General features: G+C 45.0%; 8 protein-coding genes across 8 annotated transcripts; 2 read left to right on the top strand and 6 right to left on the bottom strand. All coding sequences in view use genetic code 12, as the record gives it.

Moving 5' to 3' along the window:
- Positions 1-480: 480 nt before the first annotated feature.
- Positions 481-5,019, bottom strand: APC1 (anaphase promoting complex subunit 1; the record flags this gene model as incomplete). Its single annotated transcript, XM_029035304.2, has 1 exon — positions 481-5,019. One exon carries the CDS (start codon positions 5,017-5,019, stop codon positions 481-483), a length of 4,539 nt encoding a protein of 1,512 aa, XP_028890546.2.
- A 320-nt stretch (positions 5,020-5,339) lies between these two features.
- On the bottom strand, positions 5,340-6,632 carry TUF1 (translation elongation factor Tu; the record flags this gene model as incomplete). The annotated part of the gene is made up of 1 exon (XM_029035303.2): positions 5,340-6,632. One exon carries the CDS (start codon positions 6,630-6,632, stop codon positions 5,340-5,342), a length of 1,293 nt encoding a protein of 430 aa, XP_028890545.1.
- Positions 6,633-7,104: 472 nt separating this feature from the next.
- Positions 7,105-7,962, bottom strand: CJI96_0001774 (uncharacterized protein; the record flags this gene model as incomplete). Its single annotated transcript, XM_029035302.1, has 1 exon — positions 7,105-7,962. The coding sequence occupies one exon, from the start codon at positions 7,960-7,962 to the stop codon at positions 7,105-7,107; it is 858 nt and encodes a 285-aa protein (XP_028890544.1).
- A 302-nt stretch (positions 7,963-8,264) lies between these two features.
- Positions 8,265-10,502, bottom strand: CJI96_0001773 (uncharacterized protein; the record flags this gene model as incomplete). Its single annotated transcript, XM_029035301.2, has 1 exon — positions 8,265-10,502. The coding sequence occupies one exon, from the start codon at positions 10,500-10,502 to the stop codon at positions 8,265-8,267; it is 2,238 nt and encodes a 745-aa protein (XP_028890543.1).
- A 1,676-nt stretch (positions 10,503-12,178) lies between these two features.
- Positions 12,179-14,899, top strand: CJI96_0001772 (uncharacterized protein; the record flags this gene model as incomplete). The annotated part of the gene is made up of 1 exon (XM_029035300.2): positions 12,179-14,899. The coding sequence occupies one exon, from the start codon at positions 12,179-12,181 to the stop codon at positions 14,897-14,899; it is 2,721 nt and encodes a 906-aa protein (XP_028890542.2).
- Positions 14,900-14,933: 34 nt separating this feature from the next.
- Positions 14,934-16,103, bottom strand: CNS1 (HSP70/90 family co-chaperone CNS1; the record flags this gene model as incomplete). The annotated part of the gene is made up of 1 exon (XM_029035299.2): positions 14,934-16,103. The coding sequence occupies one exon, from the start codon at positions 16,101-16,103 to the stop codon at positions 14,934-14,936; it is 1,170 nt and encodes a 389-aa protein (XP_028890541.1).
- Positions 16,104-16,240: 137 nt separating this feature from the next.
- Positions 16,241-18,508, bottom strand: CJI96_0001770 (uncharacterized protein; the record flags this gene model as incomplete). Its single annotated transcript, XM_029035298.2, has 1 exon — positions 16,241-18,508. The coding sequence occupies one exon, from the start codon at positions 18,506-18,508 to the stop codon at positions 16,241-16,243; it is 2,268 nt and encodes a 755-aa protein (XP_028890540.2).
- Positions 18,509-19,949: 1,441 nt separating this feature from the next.
- Positions 19,950-21,827, top strand: CIS2 (gamma-glutamyltransferase; the record flags this gene model as incomplete). Its single annotated transcript, XM_029035297.2, has 1 exon — positions 19,950-21,827. The coding sequence occupies one exon, from the start codon at positions 19,950-19,952 to the stop codon at positions 21,825-21,827; it is 1,878 nt and encodes a 625-aa protein (XP_028890539.2).
- Positions 21,828-22,003: the final 176 nt, after the last annotated feature.

The following is a 22,003-nucleotide window of genomic DNA, read 5'->3' as shown; positions in this document are numbered from 1 at the left end:
TGGTATAGAACTTTGGCTCGCCAGGTGCTTTAATGCTCAATACTAGAGTGTCAATATGAGACCAAAAAAGCGGGAGACTGCTTGAATACGCGCGAGAAGGGTCGCTTTTGTATGCGTAGCGCCTCTCCGTACCTCCGTAGTGCGAGGTTTTTTGTATTTTTTTTTTTTCCAAGGAATGCGATTGACAAGCTGTCCTGGCCAAGGTGCGCGATGCAGACAACATACAGAAACGTAGCCTGCCTTCCCAGAAGCGTAAGTGGTCGCATTCTGTAAGCTCACCGGCACATGCCCTGTATTCATTCACAATGGTCGGGCAACTCTATAGATCGAATTTCCTGTTTAGTTGCTATTAGGAGCCAAAAAATTGGTCATGAAAGGTAGGACCGAGAGAGGGCTTTTTTTTTTTATGCGCAGCTGTTGAAGACCATTATTGCAGCCATCACTCTCTGACAGATCTTTTGGTGCGGCCACTGCGCTAGTCTAATTTTCGCTAGCGTTCGCAGCCGATACTTCCCAGAGCTGCTGCTTGAGCTGTTCAATAAACTGGTGGCTCACAAAGTGCAAGTCGTCTTCGAGAACATGATCTGTGTAGGCAAAGAGGAGCTTAAGACTGAGTAAGTCTTGAACATCCTTAGGTTGTGTCGCCATAAAATTAAGGTCGATCTTGTTGGCAATCATATTGAACACACTGAGACCTCCTGCGAATGCCTCGGCATTGCTGAACATATCTTTGTCCCCGCTCTCATAGAGATAGATTTGCTTTTCAAAATCTGTCAATGGACTCATAAGCTTTGTATTCAAAAAACTCTCGAGGTTTTTATTGACTGCAATTTCCTTGTTTGCAACTTGCAAGCTCCTGCTCTCGTTCTTTAGAAGAGATGTGACAGTTGTCTTGAGAAGTTCGTAATTGCATTTCTTGTAGACGTAAATTGTAAGTGACTTTCGAAACTGTTCAACATATGTCGAATTGACCAGAAGAGCCATCTTCACATTGAAATACTCAGGTGCTTTAACTTCAATAGATGCAATTGTATCAAGCCGCGGAAGGAGTTGTGGGGCAGAAGTCTCTCGTTTTGAGCCGTCCTTCATTACAATTGTCACTGGTAACTTCTGCGGATGTCCATTAGTCACATCCCTCACTATGAGGCATTTAGGCTCAACGGCCAATGCCCAAAAATGCCTCAATGCTTGAAGATGAACTTCATATTCATTCGCTTCGGCAGGAAACACTGGATACAAAGCTGTCAACAAACAAGCAATAGCAAAGTTAGAGTCGCAAAATGCATATTGGCCACTTCCAAGGAAAAGAAATCCGAGAGCCATGTTCACAGCCATGTGGTTTCCAAACTGATGTGTCTTACTTATGCGCCCATGAAGAACTCTCAAGCGCCTGAAGACCTCTAAATCACCGCTGCCAGCCATAACCACAGCAACAGAGATCGCCATTACATTTTGAATTTGAGATGCACAGTTTAAAGCAATTTCCTCATCGTAGTTCTTTGCGGGAGATTCTGTAATGGACATGAATGTGTCAAGCAAGGTGAGAAGCGTTGTTCTAGCTTGTAAATTCTGAGAAGAGGCATACTTCAATGCCATTGACAAGCATGCACCACCTAACACATTATAGTAGCCCACTTGATCACTATCAAGGGTGTCAAAATGGAGATAGTAGTGTTTCAGTTTGTACGCCTGAGGGATCTGAGACTCAACCCATTGGTTGGTTGCACCAATGCTGTCCCATAGTATAACATTTTTTGCAACAGTCCTAAGCATAAGAAGATCTGGTCTGATATAATCAATAAGATTCTCCAGACTTGGCACCTCAAGCTTATCAGCAATGACCTGATTCCTAGTCCTCATATACATAAATGTTAACGCCATAATTGCAGCGGACCCGGACTTACTTGACTCGTTATCTGACTGAGAGTCCTTTATTGGAGTGGATATGGAAAGGAGCTTGTCAACCACATGAGTATCATTAATGCCTCGTAAATCATCACCCTTACCTAGATTTATGAAACCTAGAGCAAAACCCGCTGCCAACATGTATCCCTCACATTCCTCGTCGTTCTCTATATGAGAAACAGCACCATTTACTTGAGAGAGTAGTATATCGCTCATTCGTCTATGTCTAGTTTCGAGATAAACAAGACCAATACCAATGAGACCAGCAGATTGCACTCTGATAGGGACATTCAAATCGTTGGCCCCCTGAGGCAATAAGGCGACAGCATGAACTGACAAAACTTTTGTGAGCTTATTGTCCATCGAGCCTCTGAGGCTAGCAGCCATACCAATTAGTAGACCTATGCTTGTCAAAGGATGCTTTGGTCCGAGGTAATTATAGATATGCCATTCCTCCAACTTTTTAAGATGACCATTCAAACCTAGACCAAGCAAAAACCCAGCATGCTGGGCAAAATTTTCGGCTGGCTTATTATAAAATGCCCAGCTTCCCGTGATACCTTCTGTCTTTCGATTTACGCTGAGTCCTGAAGACGCACCGTTATGAAAACAACCCCAATCGTAGAGCCGAGATGGAAGCAGATCTTCATTTAGTTTAATCGTAGACATTGATGGTGCAATGATAGTACAAAGATTGAGTTCCGGAATTGATAATTTCTCCATCGGCAACGGCTTGTTCTCCTCATAAAATAAAGCAGCCCTGCCTAGAGGGAGCGTCAAAGTACGAAGTGCAACTAGTGAAGCAACCTCTCGCTTCAAAAGCGTTGACTCATACTCATTCATCTCCTCATCGGTGACTAAACTGGTATTCTGTACTTTAGTGTGGTTGAGTAGATTAAGAATTTCATAAAACCTTCGATCCTTGTCGAATAAAAGCTCGGTAACTTGCGATCTTCCAGGGTCAGATACACTTGGGACAATTTCATCGGGGACGGTCTCAAAAAGCTCATCAATCAACGCATTAGAGCTTTTCATAACGCCTTTATCAATATTTTCATTACTTAGTCGGCCCGTACCAGTATCATAGTGAAGTTCGGAATCCTCATCAAGCGCCATGCTCAAGTCCATTCTATCTATGAGATCGAGGATGGAAGGATCCGAGGAAAATTCCGGTTCCAGTTGGCATTGAAGAAGGCACTCTTTTATGGGAATACTTATGCCCAATGGAAGTGTCTCCAAATCAGCAGCAGTGACGCCATGAGAAGCTAGAGTCTTAACGACAGCCCTCGCAGGCTCGGGGGATAGAAGAAGTTCGAATATATGAAGAATTGTTTGAGTCTTTGGGGTAATTCTGGTGTTAACCTCGTCGCCCTCCTCAACGAGTTGCGAAAACTTGGGATATCGAGACGGCTTGCTTTCGAACAAAGAGATGAGACTCTCAAAAAGACTTGGCGGGGCATAGAGCAATACTGTCAGTAAAAGCTTGGTCGACCGGTCAATGTATGTATGATTCACGGCGTAGAAAGTCGTCCACAGATCGGGCCAGCCCATCCAAGTTGTCAATTGTGTTAAAAGCAATCCCAACTTTTCAAGGTCTTGCTTGGCCATGATGTTTAGCTTCATTTCTTCATAAAGTAAGTGTAAACCAACCACAATATAGGGTAGTAGATCTATGAGTGAATAGTCAAAATTAAAAAATTTATGATGCTTCTTGGCCGAAGCAAGAAGTACAGAAACATCGTTCTCAGCAACAGCTGAAATTTCATCATCTTCAAACGGGAATACCAAAGATAGTAGCATAATAATATAGGCATTCCATTCATCCTTATGGTTATCTAGATTAAGAGCTGCTCTCCACAATACCCATACATGCTCACTAATCTTCGAGCCAGAGAGATACTTCCAGATCTCGAGACATGTACTGACAAACTCATTGTCGGGTTCTAAAACTAGTCTTACAATGTAAGACACACCATCTTTTGAATGCATCGCAACAGCATTCTCGTAGGAGCTGGTGAGCTCAACTATCTGTGGAAATTCAGCAGAGAGATCGACAATCGGCGCTCGCAAATCTAAAAATGGATGAATCATTTGTAGCGAATTCTCATCATTGAGTACTAGTAGCCAGCCATGAAATTTACTGTGCTGTAAAGGAATGGCATGGAGACATTTGATCACAGTGGCTGGGGCATGTTGCGATAATTGACCATTTTGTTGTCTGAAAAGAAATACTTGCGTTTCCTTGGATGCCTTGTCAGAGACGATGACTGCTTCTTCACCCTGATAGAAAAGTCCAGAGACAGTGATTTGATTCCTCTTCGCCTTAAGAGGTATGGTATCAGTTTTCGTCAATATCATGTCTTTACGCAACCCAGATAACTCAACAGTGGTATTTGCCTTGCCGGTGTCTGAGAAACCTGGTTCTGATCCCATGCGTCCAATAGATGAGACACCAGATAGAAGGGTACTGGTACGCTTCTTCTCCATATTCTGAGATGTGGATCCTGCGAAGGGGTGATTGAACTCATGAAGAACATCATCTTCGGACTTCTTCGAGGGGATAGGAGTGGACAAAGCAAGACTTTTCCGTTTTCTGACATTGGATCCTCCCACAACAACGTGTCTCGATGACGCCTTGATGTGGTACACAGACAACGAGCCGCTTTTTTGGTCGAAAGTTGCACAAAGGGACCTTGTTTTGTTGATTCCGGAGCTTGGGAAGTAGAGTAGACTCTCATGGGATGTAAGAACCGAAGTTGATGACGTCGTTACCACTCGAAAATCCCCGATGGGGTCCACTAGAGTGAAGAACCTCGAAGTGTTATACTGATTTAAGTTGGGGAATCTCGACGTCGAGTCTTGTTCTCTCTCCAATACCAAGCCAGATTCAAATGCAAATGCCCTTTTCAAAGTGAAGGGAAAACTCACAACATAGTATTGTCCGCTGGGGTAATATACGTAGGCCGCTTTCGCTAGACACACCGCCAAAGCCTCAGTGTCGTCAATTGATTTGATAGGTTCCAGTTTGTGGCGATTTGCTCGAAATGTTGTATACGTAGCAGCTATGACATCTTCTTCGTAAACCAATTTTCTAATGTAGTACACCCCACGCATTTCACTGACTCGGTTCCTGGAGATCAAGAGTCGTCGTTGATCCAGAAAGAGACATATCTTGTCTTTTTTTAATTCTGGTCTTTCAAGAGGCACAAGCAGATCAATATTGATCGCTGGCAGCGTGATAGTCATTTAGGACAATTTCACGGTTATTTTGTTTGGTCAACGCGCTATCACTGCTATGGGTCTACCTTCTTCTAGATCTGTATGCGATGATGCGCACTGTAATCGAGTACGAGGAAGAAGTTGATACGATGGAAAATTCAATCAAAAATATAAATCTTTCACTATTTACAATTCTTATTCTTCAAGCAGGCTCCTTACTCAATAATTCTGGTCACCAACCCAGTGGCAACGGTCTTACCACCCTCTCTAAGGTTGAAACGCTGGTTCAACTCAATGGGGCACTTCTTACCCAATTCAATGACCATTTCAACGTTGTCACCTGGGTTGACCATAGCGGAGTGGTCCACGCCCTCGCCCTCTGGGAACTTCATGGTACCAGTGACGTTGGTGGTTCTAAGGAACAATTGAGGCTTGTAGTTTTCACCGAAGGGGTTGTGACGACCACCTTCTTCCTTGGTCAAAACATACAAGGAAGCCAAAATCTTGGTGTGTGGGGAAACAGTTCCGGGCTTAGCCAAAACGTCACCACGAGACACTTCGTCTCTCTTGACACCTCTCAACAAGATACCAGCGTTGTCACCAGCCATGGCAGCATCTAATTCCTTCTTAAACATCTCAATACCAGTGACAGTGGCCTTAAAAGTCTTGTCAAAGTCACCAACAATCTCGATTTCCTCACCCTTCTTCAAGGAACCTCTTTCAACTCTACCAGTGACAACAGTACCTCTACCAGAAATGGAGAAAACGTCTTCAACTGGCATCAAGAATGGCTGCTCCAAGTCACGCTGTGGGGTTGGAATGTACTCGTCGACAGCGTCCAATAATTTCATGATTGCCTTTTCACCAATCTCTGGCTCTCTACCTTCCAAAGCACACAAAGCAGAACCCATGATTACAGGAGTCTCATCACCGTCGAAACCGTAAGTGGTCAACAATTCTCTCATTTCCATCTCAACCAATTCCAACATCTCAGGGTCGTCAATGGTGTCGACCTTGTTAACGAATACAACCAAGTTCTGAACACCAACCTGTCTTGCCAACAAAAGGTGCTCTCTGGTCTGAGGCATCTGACCGTCGGAAGCAGCAACAACAATGATAGCACCATCCATCTGGGCAGCACCAGTAATCATGTTCTTGATGTAATCAGCGTGACCTGGACAGTCGACGTGGGCATAGTGTCTCTTATCAGTCTGGTACTCAACGTGGGCAGTGGAAATAGTGATACCTCTGGCTCTCTCCTCAGGGGCTCTGTCAATCGAGCCGTAGTCCAAGAAACTGGCGCCTCCTTTCTCCGACAAAACCTTGGTGATGGCAGCAGTCAAAGTAGTCTTACCGTGGTCAACATGGCCAATGGTACCAATGTTGACGTGGGGCTTGGAACGATCGAAAGCTGCATAGCTTCTGATAGCTGGGCGGGACTTAGCCACAAGGCTAGCACCGAGACGCAAAGTGCTGACACGGAGGGATCCAACAGCAGTTCTAATCATTGCTAGTACGGTAGTTTTTACAAGTAAAAATTTTCAAAGGTAGTTGTGCGCGACATGGAACTTTTTTTTGTGAACATCACGACCTCCGAACTTAGCGAGCCTTACGCAGTGGAAAGAAATTATCAGGCAATGATTATCTTCGTGTCTCGTTTTTAGGAACCCGAAAATCACACACCAAGGAAATTGCTTCAATGTCAAAAAATTGTGGTAAGCTGGTGAAGAATGGGTTCATATTGTGGAACTAGGCTCATTTGAAAAGGGCCAGAGGATGCACTCCCGGAGTTCGAAAAAAGAATAGATAGAGTGATTTTTATTATATTTTTGATTCTTTTTTTTTTCTCATTATGTCCTTTAATTCCTTGATCTTTTGGACTTGCAATTCCCAACCTGTGAAAGGCAATTTTCAAATCGAGAGCCCGCTCTCTGGAAAGTACGTCCGACATTACCCTGAAAAGTATCTCTGACCAAAGGCTCAAACCAAAGGAGTATTCTCTTCAGGCTGCTCATGCCCTCTATTCTCCTCAATTATTCTCTCCACTGCTCTCTCTTCTTCTTCACTAGAGATCTTATTGATGTACTCGTAGTAGATGCAGAGAAGGAGTAATGTGCCCTGTAACAAAGCGGCAACGAGATATGACACCCAGGAGCTCCAGTGAGAGCCTTTAGTGAAAAAGAGAGTGGCTGTAAAGATAAACCCTCCCGGGGTCTGGATACACATCATGCCAATGGACAAAGTGCCAGGGTGCTTGAGTTTGTAAGTGGTGACAATTTGGGGCACATATTTGATGACCGTTAAAAGCGTAGACATAAGACCGTTGATTTGTGCTAGTGAGAGTAGCACCGACCTGTTTGTAGTGAAGGCAATGATGATTTGGATTACCAGAGCAACACCATGAATCAACACGAGTCTACCCACGTGGATGATTCTTTTATACTCTTCTCTGTCCTGTTTCAAAGAACCTCTAGTAAACACAATCACAAGCACCAATATCATAATGGCGCAAGTACATTGGAGTCCAATTTGAATAAGATTGAGCTGCGAGTTGATGCAATTGAACAATGTCAAGGCGCCAATACGGCAGCAGTACCTTGCTCTCGACGAGATCATAATAATGTTTGTAAAAGTGAATATCGACAGGCATGAACCCAAAAGCAAAAAGCTCACCGAAAGTCCCTCGGACGTCTGCTTCTTATAGATACGAAAGTACTGTGGCAAGTAGGAGACAAAGATCCCCCCTGTGATGAGAAGCGAAAAGATGAAATTTACCACTGAGGCATTGTCGTACGTTTTGCAAAAGTCTTCTTGTTTCTGGCGGAAAGTACTGTCCATTTTCGGACCGTCGTTAAATTTGTAGAGTAGTTGTAGTTTATGTAGGGTCAAAGTGAGTCCCTATCGGTGCAGGCGTATCTTATCAGTGATTTAGATGAGGAAAACTAACCAAGCGAGCTGTGATGTCGTACAATGTAAAATGATCAAATCAGATTTCTTATGAGATATTTTCAGTAAGAACATGTTGAACTTTGGTCAATTTGGAGTACTCGGTCGGCTATTGCGCACTACAACATACTTATCGTGAATAATCAATTCTATAAGGTATCGTTATCGTGGTCTCGTATAAATAGTCATTAAACCTACGCCTGGATTCTCAACGGTACCTTCACCGTGAGACTGTCGTTGTTTGAGAGCTTCACCTGAAGGTTGACATAGTAATATCTGCCCATGATGCACCCTTGAAAAGTGGGGACTAGGCACACTGCTTCAGACAGAATGTCATCCGACAGTTTGTTGACTTCTTTATTGAAGAGGCCGTCTAAGTTGACGGATACCCCAATCTTTTTTGTGAACTTCATCCCCTTGTCATCAGCCTTCTTCCATGAGCTTTGAACATCGCTCTTTACATTGTCCACTTTGATAGTGTTATACTTCACCAGAAGTTTGGCAAGACACTTTATGTCCATGATTGCCTGGTTATCGAGATTGAGCGCATCGATGCTGTGCCGCGTGGTCAAATCTGCCAATTCTGATAAGAATACTGAGAAAGGTTGCACGACGTACTTTTCAAGAGAGTCACTCGCCGGTTTATTTTGAAATTGCATGTTCTTGGTAAACTCCACCGGAATAGGATATTTGCGTGATCGATAAGTACACAAGACAATTTCAACATTGATACTTCTGATATCCGGTGGGTTGTGTGTCCTTGCATTAGCTCCGCTACTCTCGACGAATTGAAATGATAAATCAAGAGGAACCGTGAAACTTCTCCCCAACTTCAAGCTACGCGGCGAGTATGGCTGGTAAGTATAAGGTGGCTGATATCTGACGACGTACTCATCTTTTGGCGTCTTGGCGCAAAGCATGCCTATAACTTTGGCTGGCTGCGTGAGAGACTTCTTTTTAAAGGGCAAAAATACCTCATACACCAGTTGATCTTGTGCTCTTGCAGTAACATCCTCAAAACTCTCTCTATTGTAAAGCTGCTTATTCTTGAGAACAGATGGCCTTCTGTTTGGTCCATCTGACTTGTTATCTAAAGATCTTCCAATCTCGATACTAGACTTCACTTCCTTGTAAAACTGGTCATAGTACTGCTGAGCTCCTCGTTCGTGTTCCGCAGTCCTGATTCCTGAGTTTCTTGGAATGATTCTCACTGGGTAATTCGAGTCCTTCAAAATGATGAACTCATCTTTGTCCTTCGTAGCTTCCTTGTCATACAATGAGAGCCTGCCGAAGATTCTAGCTTCCACGCAGTAACTCACGGAAGTGTCCGGAAAAGAGAAATCTTTGACACGCAAGTTCTTTGGAGTTGGTTTTCTTCCAAGCGAGGTTGGCCCTTGCTTTTTGGGTTGTATAGGCAGCTCAGGAGAGCCACCAATAGAAAACGAGGGCTTGTGCTGTTTAGAAGACGTGCCTGACTTCTCACGAAGCTTACGCAAGCTTTGCAAAAATTGCTCCTTATCCAATCCAATGGAAGGAAGGAGCTCGCAGTGGCAAGGGAGGTCATGAGGCTCGCAGGCTACTTCGAGAAGTTTCTCAGGGATGGTGAAGTCAAAGAATTTTTTGTAAACGACGCCAGGCAAGAACTTCTTGTCGTTCAGAAGCATCATATTGCAGCCGTCATAAGGATCAATTTCCACACCATCCGTAGAAGAGCCCATGAAGAATGCAGGCGTCCACGAGGCCTTGTAGTCAAGCATGTTGAGAAATTTGTAGAAGATGGCAGGTTTATTAGGATCTTCCCCGTTGACGGAAACGCGGCCCTCAAAAAGCACAGAGAACATATCATAGGAGAACTCTACTTTGGAGATGTTGTGGATTGTAACAAAACCATGGATCGAGTCACCCTGCGAGAATTCGAGCTTGCTCGCGTCGATGATGTCAGGAGCAATGCCTATTTGGCACGGCTTGGACGTGAGTTTGATGTCAATTTTTAACGTTTCCGCCCACAGAGGCGAGATACTCAGTAGCTTTTTGAGATTGTGGGTGTTACCCAACACACTGTTTTCCCATCTAGTGAAAGTGCCTCTATCAGGGGCCTGCGAAAAGTAATCACCGTCAGAGGCACCTTCCTCGCCCAGAGACGGTCCCGATGCAACTTCGTACATGGGGGGCTCATGGCGTAAATCTTCCTGCGACGGCTCAATGGATTTGGAAAACGTCGACTCGTAGAGTTGATACGATGGGAGAATGTTCCACATGGGCACGTCCTCATAAGCAGGCGACAACAAGGGTTGAGGACCAGCACGTGGGTCCCTAAACTCCTCTGAAGAAGACGATGTCGAAGACCTCATAGACGCATTTCGGGCAGACGAGCTGGAGCCTGGCGTTGGGACTGGAGAGCTCAGTTTCGATGATTTCGAGAAGAGGCCCATCAGGAGCCGTTGACAATAATGAACGAGTCAGAGCAAGCGAAACAGGCAAACGGAGTCAGGACTAAACGAAGTGAATAAGTCAACGACGTGGAAGTTCGGGCCAAATATGCGATAGGGTCTTTGTTTTGCTTGCTGGTTCAAACCCTGATAGTGATGGGGAACGTAGAAGTTACGGTACGCAGGAATGTGTCAAATTGGTGCACTAGCAAAATGCAATGTAAAACAGCAAGTGAAGAGACCTGAAGGGGTCGGCAAGCAAAATGAGAGAAATGTTGTGTTAGATCAAGGGAGAAAGAAATTTGAAAAGTTGAAGGAGTCTGAGGGGTCAGGCGGGTGAGGCATGCCTATTCTGGAATTTTCCGTATGTATTAGCGCAGGCATTTGACGATACTGGACTGAGACATAAGAGGGCGGCAGCAATTGTCGAGAGACTAGTGAATACCTTCAGGCCGTGAATCGTCAATTTTTGTAGTATTGAAACCCCCTTCAGTTGAGAGAGTAAATATGTTTACTAAAGGAATTGCTTTCTTAAGTGCCATTGGAGTTGGTGTTGGGTTCGGCTTGGGTGAATCTTCAGTGCATTGCGGTGCAGGCCAAGATACGAATCTAAAAGCAAAAAGGAATGATCTGTGATAGATTTCACGAGAAGGATAACGTAGTGGCCATACGGCAAACATCACCACTATCTTGCATGAAGGGGATTATAAAGAAGCTGATGATAGATTTTGGTAGTTCATTTTGTGCTTGTGAAAAGAATTGGCCGCTTTACGAGACGACGGCACGTTCTGCTGAAAACGCCCAATTTGCTTATGTACTGCGCGCATTGTATAAGAAACGGCTTTTTGCAACCATTTCTGAGACACTGCAACGGCGATTTATTATCTGGTCGCCGAGAAATCAGTAAGATTCGAGAGAATGGAAGAGTTTGGAAATCAGGCTAGCGTAGTTAAGTGCTTAAAGTATGTGAGCTTTATTTTTGTGAAGATGGTGAAGAAAAGAAAGCATACATAATCGAGGCCATCCTAAGGGGACTGGTGAAGTGATGCCTACCCCACTGTGAGTGTACTAAGGGTGGTGCGACACTTTAATTAATGCGTGGCTACATGAAAACATTGCAGGTTAAGAAGTGGGATTACATTGCTCAATGCTCAGTGACTTTGAGGGAGACTTTTGGCATCGAAAGCTTTGTTATGAAAATAAAAGTCGTGGTCGTATCCTTAAGTTAGCGTGTACCCTGTTTCGATAGGTTTGCCCTTCGACATGGCTCCATCGCGATCTATAGAAACATCATAAGGTAGATTTCACAATAAACTCGATATCCTCGTGATAGCATTTATTATCGCGGGTAATAATACCGAGAGGTATTTGTGAATTGGTTACGAGGTTTTGCTGATTTTCGCAACCATTCAACAAATCCTTACTGACTGCGAAGATTAAACTTTGAAAGTGCTAAAAAGTAAATAGATGGAATCTGTTTGATGCCAATTCTGATACCACTACTCAAAAATTATCCCAAAGTAAATTCTATTTCATTTTAAATTCCTTCCCTTACTTTTATCCCCCTCCAACCCCAGCTCGCACACACTATGCAACTCTCTCGCTCGCAGAGTACGCGATCTTAACATCTGCTTATTACCAGCAAGATAGCTCACGTTGGCCCAGAAGAACCACAATTCATGAGCTCATGTCTTTGGGCCACCGAGGCCGCTCGCAGAAAACGCAAGCCTGCGCTATTTCCTGGAACGGCTCGCTTCAATGCTTTGGAGTTGTATCATGGAGTCCAGAGAACACATGAGGGCGTGGTTGGCTTCGAACAACAAATCGCTCCATTAGCTTCAGACGCGAATATGCTTATTGATCTCATAAATGAGGGCGATAAAGAAAAGGTTTTTCTGCTCGTGGACCACTTGCATTCTGTGGACCTCGATAAATCTATGCAGATGGAGTCGAGTATCGATGACTCGTCACGTCCTTGGAGCAGCGGCGGGTCCGCTACTCCTGAGGCCAGACGCGTGAAACATGAAAGATATGGTGAGACCTTGGCTCTTGCAGACGCTGTTAGGTCAGAAGTGGCCAAAGAATCTCTAGGCACGGTATTACAAAATGAGAGTCACGAGATAGATTCCAATGATGGTCTCGAGGAAGAAATAAGAATACAACCTGTTGTGAAGACTGAGGCACAAGAGGAAGCCGTTTCACCTCTAGATTCTCCCGAGAGACTTCAACAGAACGTCGCAAATGCCGAACCGCCGAAGTCTCTAGGTCCCCAACCCGTGTTACTCCCAGACTCTCCAAGTATGAAGGTGCCACTAGCGCAGATGAGAGACCAAAATGAGAACAAGCAGACAGAGGAGCGGTTTGAAGATAGGAATCAAAACGTGCCTTACAAAGACCGTCAACGTGATACTATACTACCTTCAAAGCAGTATCAAGAACAAGAAAATGAACAGGAGGAAAATCCGCCCAATGATGATGCCCACGGCCAAAAATCTCCTCCAGATCCTAGTGTCAAACGAGTTAATATAAAAGAACACCCAAACAACGTCCCCATCAAGATGGAGGATTCGGATTCTGAAGTTAGCGATACATCTTTTCAGGCTATCAGTAGTGCAATTCGCAAGAGCTTTGCTGGAAAAGTTTCGATGGGTAATTCTGACCATACTGCTCCCCATATGACACCTGGGCTGGCAAAAGGAGACCAGGTAAGCTTTCCCGGGCGTCTGAGTGTCATAGAAGGGCAGCGCATAAAGAAGGAAAGCGATGAAAGATCTGGCGAACTGCAAATACCCTACAACAACCCTTCAACACAATCTGCATCGAGGAGCACTCGCTTATCCAAACGCACATCAGTATTTGTTTCCCTCCCATCAAGAGAGCCCATCTCGTATCTGTCAAATAAGCGACATTCCATCAAAGTGAAACTAGAAGAGTCAGAAAACAAGCTTTCAGCAAACTCTGGCATCAATAAAGCGTTGAGGCAAGCAAACTTGGAGTCAAATTCATCCCTGGTTTCAAAGATACCACAGCATTCCAAACCTAGCCATTCTGGACGCTCGACTACAGTTGGCAATTTATCTAAAGCCCATGATCTACAACAACAAGAGCTTTCTACCGCAGTGTCTGACATTCCAGACGGTAAGGATACGCTTTCACGGTCTGCGACTATCAGCAATAGACCCAATTCGCTAATATCATCCGCTTCACCCACAAAGAACAGCTCCCCATTGTATGCCGCCAGTATGCGGTCAAAAAGCAAGCCCGTAAGTTCCCAGGGTTCGAGAACTACGGACTTTGGATCACCCAAACACGGACCCCCTAGGCTCGCAACTAGTGAGAGAAGACCTAGATCGCGTAGCAGGTCTCCGGTGAAAGCTTTACAAAGAAATAGCAAGTCTCCACAAAAATCACCCACTCTTGATTCAACTGCACCACTGAAGAGACAGAAAACTACGTCACCAGAGAAAGTACCACAACTATCAAGCGCCCCAAGCTCGAGGTCTCCAACGCGATATGGCACGAGAGACGAACGCATGACAGGAGTGAGCGGGAGGTACTCAGTTGCGACTTCCACTTCGGCATCCACTCCTGGCGACGAGAAGAATTCTCATGCAAGAGCTACCACTGACTCCAGTGCAGCTAAGCAAAAAGTAAGTAAGGAAAAACGTTCACAGAACAAGTTTTTGACGACGACACTTAATCCTCAGAACCCACCTAAGTTTAATCCCGTCAAGACAAAGATAAAGAATCCATCTCCAATTAAGCGATTCTTAGATACCGATGCAGAGAAGGAAAGGCTTGAACTTAAAGAGAGGAGACTTAGGATGAATGAGTTTGAGGCTAACAAGGCTTCGCTTCAGCCTTCAACTGCAGAGACAGGAACCACATCTGGCTTTGAAAGGCGTCCTCCCAGCCCTCCAAAGAGAGATGCCCATGGAATCAAGCGAGAGTCGCTGCCACCTAAAAATGAAAGATATCTAAAGAAAGCCAAGAAACCCGTCGTATCGGAAGCTGCAACTATCACCCGAAGAAAGGCTGTTGGCAACGCTCAACCTCTTCCTGATGCCGCTCGTGGCCGCTTCGTAAGAGATCGTGCAAGGCAGGATAAGTCGAAACAGGATACAACACCTGTAAGGAGTGCTAATAGAGGCCCACAGCCAAAGTCACCTGTTCGAGTTGGCGTATCTACAAGTCCAGCCATCATGGGAGACACATTGCCAGAGATTCCTTCCGACGAAGAGTCTCTCAAGAAGAATAAGTACTTCAAAACCTGGGCCAATACGCCAGAGCTCCAAAAGATCATTCAGGGCAATCAAGATATTAATCCTGTCGACATTTTTGGAACTGTATCTGACCTACGTATGGATGAAGTCTTCAAGTCCACTAAAGCAGAGAAATAAATGCAGCATCACTCGTTGATTTTTACAAAGCCATCTATAATTGTCGTTTTGCCAAAGCAGCTTCTTTACTCCAAGTCTTGATCCACTCCGATGACTCTTGCTTGGGCACAACATAAAGCCGTAAGCCATTGTCAAAAAGTGGCGCCTTGGCCCCGTCAGCCATTATTGCATTAGCTATAGGAGTTTTTTTACCAACCTTAATCAAGCCTCCACTCAAAGTTTCCATATAGCATTCTAGATTCTTCACAGAAAAGTTTTCGTGTTTAGGGTCATCGAACCACTCAGCTGGTCTGTCCATTAACAAAGTGAGAACGTCAATTGGAGCAGACAGTTCACTCACTTCCGCAACGAAATCAAACTCATCGGTTGTCGGATAGAGAATCATAGCAGGTAGAATAAGCTGGGACTCCATATCAAGGGGGTCCTCAAGCTTCATTTTGGTATCTTCAAGAAGCGCTGGGGGCCTGGGAGATTTCAAGATCTTTATGCGTCTCAACTCAATTGCTTTGTCCAAAGTCCTTTCTTCCTCCTTCTTTCTCGCAGCCTTCTCCTCCTTCCTTTCGATAGCTGCTTTGACCTGTTGTTCCTTTTCTTCAATATTCTTGAAGGTATCCTTCATAGGCTGGTTCTCCGGGTCCTTCGTCAAGCCATATCGAAGAATCTCCTTTGCTTCTTGGTATCTATTCACGGCAAAAAAAGCTCTTCCAGCACGGTAGCATGCCTTCACATTGTTCTCATCTATAAGCAAAGCCTTTTTGCAGTCTTCAATACACATTCTGTAATTCTTCAACTCCAAATTACATGCCGCTCTGTTTATGAGCAAGGCGGTGTTTATCTGATCATCCTTGCATTCGATCTCTATACCCTGAGTATAGAATTGCACAGCATCCTTATATCGCTTAGCCTTGTAACATTCGTTTCCTTGATTCTTGAAATTAGCGGCAATTTCGTGTGGTTCACCATCATAAGCCAAACTTTTTAATGCTTCAAGGCTCTCATTCTGTCCTCCCTCTCCATCTGTCTCGTCTAACTCAGTCATGAAAAATGGGAGACGGTTGATCTCTTTCAACACCTCATCAGTCGATTTGTTGGCAAAGCCCGATAATTGCGGCGGCAACTCTGGCTCTCCAGGTTTGGGCCTATACCTTCTTCTTTCCCATTCCGAGATGATTTTATCCTCAGCGGAAACTTCTTCGATCTTCATGTTCGTGAGGATAAGGATACTTGATGCCCTAGAGGTTGTATACCATACATTGAGAAACTACCTTCACACATATTTTTTTTATTTGCAGCCGTTCATAGCATGCGTATGCACAGGAATGCTTGCGTTATTTACAATAGTTAACAGTTAATAGTCACCGGCACGTTCACCAGCTGAACCAATCCGTTTCCGTATTTCACAGAAATACGAAAGTAATAGAACCTAACCATGAGACACTGCTGGAAGTCCGGAACCAAGCACAAATTGTCAAACGCAGATTTGCCATGGGCTGGAGGAGCAGCACCCTTCATATGGCAGCTGTTGACGTCAACGACGAGCTCCATATTCTTCGTGTATATATTACATTGGGAATGAGCACGCTCAGTCTTCTCCCAAGGGATACTCGAAGGCAGCTCGTGCACACCTCTGCTTTTATCTGTGCTTGATGAAATCGTGATGTCGGGAACTGCTAAGTTGATGATTTTTGTCTGAAGCATCGCCAAGCTCTTTATGTCCTTGAAGAGTTGGGTTTCAACGCGGAATTCGTTGCTCTCGAACCCGATCTTCTTGATTAGTGATACAATCGTAGTGTAAAACTCATTAAAAGGTTTAATGACGATGGTATCAAGATTCTCATACTCATCGCCTTGGCCCTTCGAATCAAGATCGTCAACAACCTGCTCGCGGAAACACATATTGTGGTTGAGCTCTATGGGGATGTAATGCTTCTTAGAACGGGCAGTGAGTACCACCAACTCACAGGTAATTTTCTTTGGTTCTGGAGGCTGCTGATTACTTGTGGCATTATCACAAGAGTAAGTCAAGTCCAATGGAATGCGAACTCTCGTTTTATACAGCTGCATTGGATTTCTGTAACGTAATGGCGGCACGTAGGACAAAGCATATTCTGCTTTTGGAGTTGAAAGCGACAAAACACCCAAAACTTTAGCTGCTCCAGTGAATCCACGCTTCTTATAAGGACTCAAATGCAGATAGACAGCCGCCTCATTCGCCTTCACTGAAGTACCCTTCTCTGTCATCGAATTAGAAACTCTGTAGAGCTGTCTTAGTTTTTCCCTGTCCAGTCCCAGCCGAATAGGTTGAAGTGCAGATGAAATAGGAGTTAGATTTTGATTTAAAGACAAACTGCTCAAATTCGGGGAAGTCATCACACTATTGATTGCGCCGTCCCGCGTACGCAACACTCGTTTACCCTGCTCGATCTTTTCTTCCACGACTTTCACGAATGCTTGAAATTGAGCCCGAACACTCTGATCCCACTGTTCTTTGTGTTCTGGCCGAGCAGTGTAGGGAATTACTCGAAGGGGCACATTAATGTCTGCAGCCAAGATGTATCTGTCTTTGGTGACTCGAGGAAGGTATTGCGAAGCTCTGCCAATCACTCTGGCAGCAACTTTGTAGCTCACAAAAGTGTCTATGAGAGAAAAATCCTTTAACTTTCTGTCGGGGCTCTCATGTTTTGCTCTGGCTGTTATATTGAGAGGAATTGGATTTCCCACCGTAGGTGGCGGCTGGCAATGAACGTCAAGACTATGAATTTCACAATTATCATCCAAGAGCTTGTCGGGTAGTCTGAAAGAAAAGAATCTCTTGTAGGTCACACCCGGTTGAAAAAGCCTTTTTACATCAATCGCAAGGACTGTATTATCGTAAGGGTCAGTTTCTCCGTAGCACCAATCATGAGGATCACCGTTATCGGTAGCAAGGCGGTCGATGTTAGCATAGGACCACAGGGCAAAAAGGTCCAACATATTTAGAAATTTGAACACCGTCGGCAGAATAAGAGGCTCACCGGGTCCTCTATTAGCTTGGACTACAGCCAACTCTCCCTCCAATACAACGTAAACCATGTCAAACGGAATAGGCTCGGATGACGTATTCTCTATAGTGATGTAACCGTGGATAAAGTCCCCCTGTTTGAGCTCATAGTCAGAAACGTCTATGATATTCGGTTTCACTCCCTTTTGGCACACTGCATCAGTGATGTAGACCTTCACCACCAAATTCTTCGAAGCAGGATTTTTCTCACTCAATAAATCCAACTTATGCACATTTGCCAACACCGTCTGTTCCCACAAGTCGGCGCTTCTTTGGTTGAATGTCTCCTCATCGTCTGAGTCTTGAATAGGAAAAGGGAATGCGTTTAGCGAATCTGCACTTTGGGGCGACTGAATTCCCGACGGAATTGGTGTGATGCCATTGGAATGGAGCGGCAGCATCTCGTACGTGGGAGGGTCTTCCTTGAAATTCTCTTCCTCAGGCACCATTTTCTTGCGTATGGTAGCCTGAAACATATGATACGATGGAAGAATTGAGTTCAACAACTTATCATCTTCGTGACTCCGAGCAGAGTTGAGTGGCAGGAACTCCGGAGGATCATTCAGCATAGTGAAGAATCAGGGCAGGTTGTAGCAATCACAAATTATTTAGATGGAAGAGACTAAGTGGATGCAATAAGGTAATGGTGCGATGGGTTCTACAGGACAATAAGGCGACGCACCATAGTACGCACAATCTGAAGCCCAATCGGTGAAAAGGGAAAGTCAAAGGATGAGAATCCCAAGAGCTTTAGAATGGGTAATGTGAGTCTGATTAATGAGTGGGGATTGTTGTGCTTCGCTTAACTGTCTTCGCTCAGTATGTTTCTCCTATTTAATGGCTGCAAAAAAAAACAGGGTATAGCACGGCTTAGTGAGATGAAGGGGACTAAGCAATCCTAAGAAGAACCGATAAGCAAAAAAGTGAATATGAGATGACCAAGTCGAATGATAATAGCACTACAATCTTTCATAATTTTTTTTTGTTTTTTTTATCTTTTCTTATTTTTTTTATATTTTGGCAGGTTCCTTAGCTCTCATTTGAAACTGAGACATGCGGAACGAAGCTGTCTCATTACTAGATGCTCAGAGATGCAAGCACTAATGATACTCCGAGACAAAATTAGAAAAAATCCACTAGCTTAACAGAGGAGAGAATCAGATTCTCGAGGCCCTTTAACAAAGACAAAGTCCAAAGTGTTTCAGGTGATTGCAACCTATCAAGAGGCTACATGTCATCTACTTGATGCCTAGCCTCATGGAGATTTCCGAGACACTTCAAAAAGACCTTGACTCAGTTTCGTTAGTATAGGTACTTGGACCAGAACAGCTCTTCGGCTTCTGAAAACACCTGACCGTCTCAGCCTTGGGTTTTTACCTCGGAGAAACCCGAATCGAAACAAAACGTGCCTTGAAAGTGCACTCAAGCTGCCTATAATCTATAATGGAATCGGAATTGTTTGTCTTGATAGCTTATTTGCTCTCCACCCACCCTCCGACCAATTTAGCAAAGAGCAATGCATAATTTGCTTTCATTTCCGAGGTCAATGGCTGTTTGGAGACATCACACGAATTAGGACATCCAGGATTCTAGATTACTCATTGCCAATTATTCTTTTGATGTTTAGGTTGACGGCCTTGTACTCTGTCGCAAGTCAAAGACTGTCCACAGAGCTATTGAAGTTGCACCATGCACTGCAGACTCTAGTTTGCAACCGTTATGCAGCCAACTGTTAAGTCACGACGTCCAAAGCTTAAAGACGTGCAGTAAATCATGTTATAAACTAGCCCAAAAAAAAATACTTTAAAAAAAAAAAAAAAAAAAAAAACGCTTGTATCTACAAACATATCCAAATATTGATCAAGGAATGGTTGAGCACTCATTTGCCGTTTACCTCAACCGAACGGTCTCTCACCGTTTTCCCACCGGTGCCTCACTTCTGTCATTGTTTTTTCGCACCCATTTCGCGTTATCGCTATCAACCACATCTCTTATCACTGTCTCTTCTCCATGGAAAAACATTCGCTACAAACAGCACATCCGCTGTCCCTGGGGCATCTGTCTATATTCAAGCGGCCATGGAGAATCGCAATCCAATGCTTCATCCTTCTATTGCTCACTTTCTTCCTTTTGAAGGAGTCCCTAAGTCCCTCACCTCAAGTGCACCTTCCTTACATATTAGATGATCCAGTCGGAGACAAGATCGGACACCCTACTTTAGAGCCGCAAGAAGAGTACCGGAAGTTGGGTTCTAAGGCAATGGTGGCGCTGGATGTCGAGTTGTGTTCTATTATGGGACGTGGGATTTTGCAAGGTGGTGGCAACGCAGCCGACGCTGCCGTCACTGTGGCTCTCTGTATTGGCCTGGTGAATTCCCACTCCTCGGGCATTGGCGGCGGTGCATTCATAGTGCTGTGGAAGCAGAACGAGACAATAAGTATCGACGCCAGAGAGGCCGCTCCAGCGAAAGCCCACAAGCACATGTACGAGCACTTCCCACTTCTAGCGCAGTTTGGCGGGTTGGCGGTGGCCGTTCCTGGCGAATTGGCCGGTTTATACGAGCTCCACAAAAAGCACGGGTCCGGCAACTTGACGTGGGCCGAACTAATCGAGCCAGTGGTGAAGCTTAACAGGAAAGGATGGCATGCTCAAGAGATCTGGATCTCGTCGTTGCACCGTATTCACAGAGAGCTTTTGCAAAGGGTTCCGCTCCTTAGAGAGAAATGGGATTTCATATACAAAGAAGATAACAACCTCGTCGACGTGGGCGATTTGATCAGACGTCCTGCTTATGCTGACACATTGGAGACAATTGCCAGAAACGGTTCTTGTGCTGTGTTTTATGATCCTGACGGCCCTATCGCACCGAAGTTAGCCCAGCGCGCTAGCGAGTGTGGAGGCATCTTGACGGTGGACGATTTCGCAGCCTACAGAGCTAAAGTGACTAAAGCGCTTAGATATGAGTTTGAGGCCGGCGACGACTATTTTGAGTTGGCAACCTCTGGAGGAGTTTCTTCAGGGTTGGCGCTTATTGCTGGGCTCAACTTCTATTCCACTCTCGAGAAATGCCGTGGGAAGAGCTCAGGCTCTCTTTCAGCTCACCGCCTCATCGAGGCCATGAAGTGGACTGCTAGTGCGAGATCAAATTTGGGGGACCACAATGAGACATACTTTGAGACATTGGTGCGCAAATACTCGTCGCCGGAATGGGTGCAAAATCTATTGGATAACGAGAAGTACGCTGACAATACAACATTCCTTTGGGACCACTACGAGCCCAAGTTCGAACTTACAGAACCCAAGGGCACGTCCCACTTTTCGGTAGTGGATGCTCATGGCGGAGCCGTTTCCATGACAACCACAGTGAACTTGATATTTGGATCACTGGTCTACGACAACAATACGGGAGTGATTTTAAATGACGAAATGGATGACTTCTCGTTGCCAGACACCAGCAATGCGTTTAATTTGACGCCCTCGGTATATAACTTTATTCAGCCAGCGAGGAGACCCTTGTCGCTGACCACACCTACAATTATCAAGAAGAACGGCGAGCTTTTCATGCTCATTGGTGCCGCTGGAGGTTCACGTATTGTGACTGCAGTTCTCCAGGGCATCGTGAGGACAGTATACGAAAAGCTTCCTCTTCTTCAAACCATTCTGTACCCACGGTTACACCACCAGCTCATTCCTGAGTATGTCATGGTGGAGGACGCCGAGATGTATGAGACTGAGGTGCCGGGAATCATTCTGCACTTGGCCGAACGGAACCACACTATATTTGAAAGCGGTGCGTTGACGGCAATGAATGCAATCAAGAAGGCCGGCGATGTGTGGGAGGGCGTGAGCGACCACTGGCGCAAAAGAGGCATTGCTTGCGGGTACTAGGAATACGAATACCAAGGAGTCGGCACAATGGGCTAAATCTCGAGATCAAGTCTGGAAATCCCGGCTGTAGCCAGACTGCAGTCGAATGGGCTCGGCGTTACGTTCCTGAAATTGGAGCGGATGCAATCACCGAGCCAATAGATGATGAGACACCACGATCAAGCCCCCAGCCTGGC

Source organism: Candidozyma auris, chromosome 2, assembly GCF_003013715.1.
Source record: "Candidozyma auris chromosome 2, complete sequence".
NCBI classification, from domain to species: Eukaryota; Fungi; Ascomycota; class Pichiomycetes; order Serinales; family Metschnikowiaceae; genus Candidozyma; species Candidozyma auris.
Note: the sequence above shows the minus strand (reverse complement) of the source record. Positions and strands in the feature narration are given on the sequence as shown.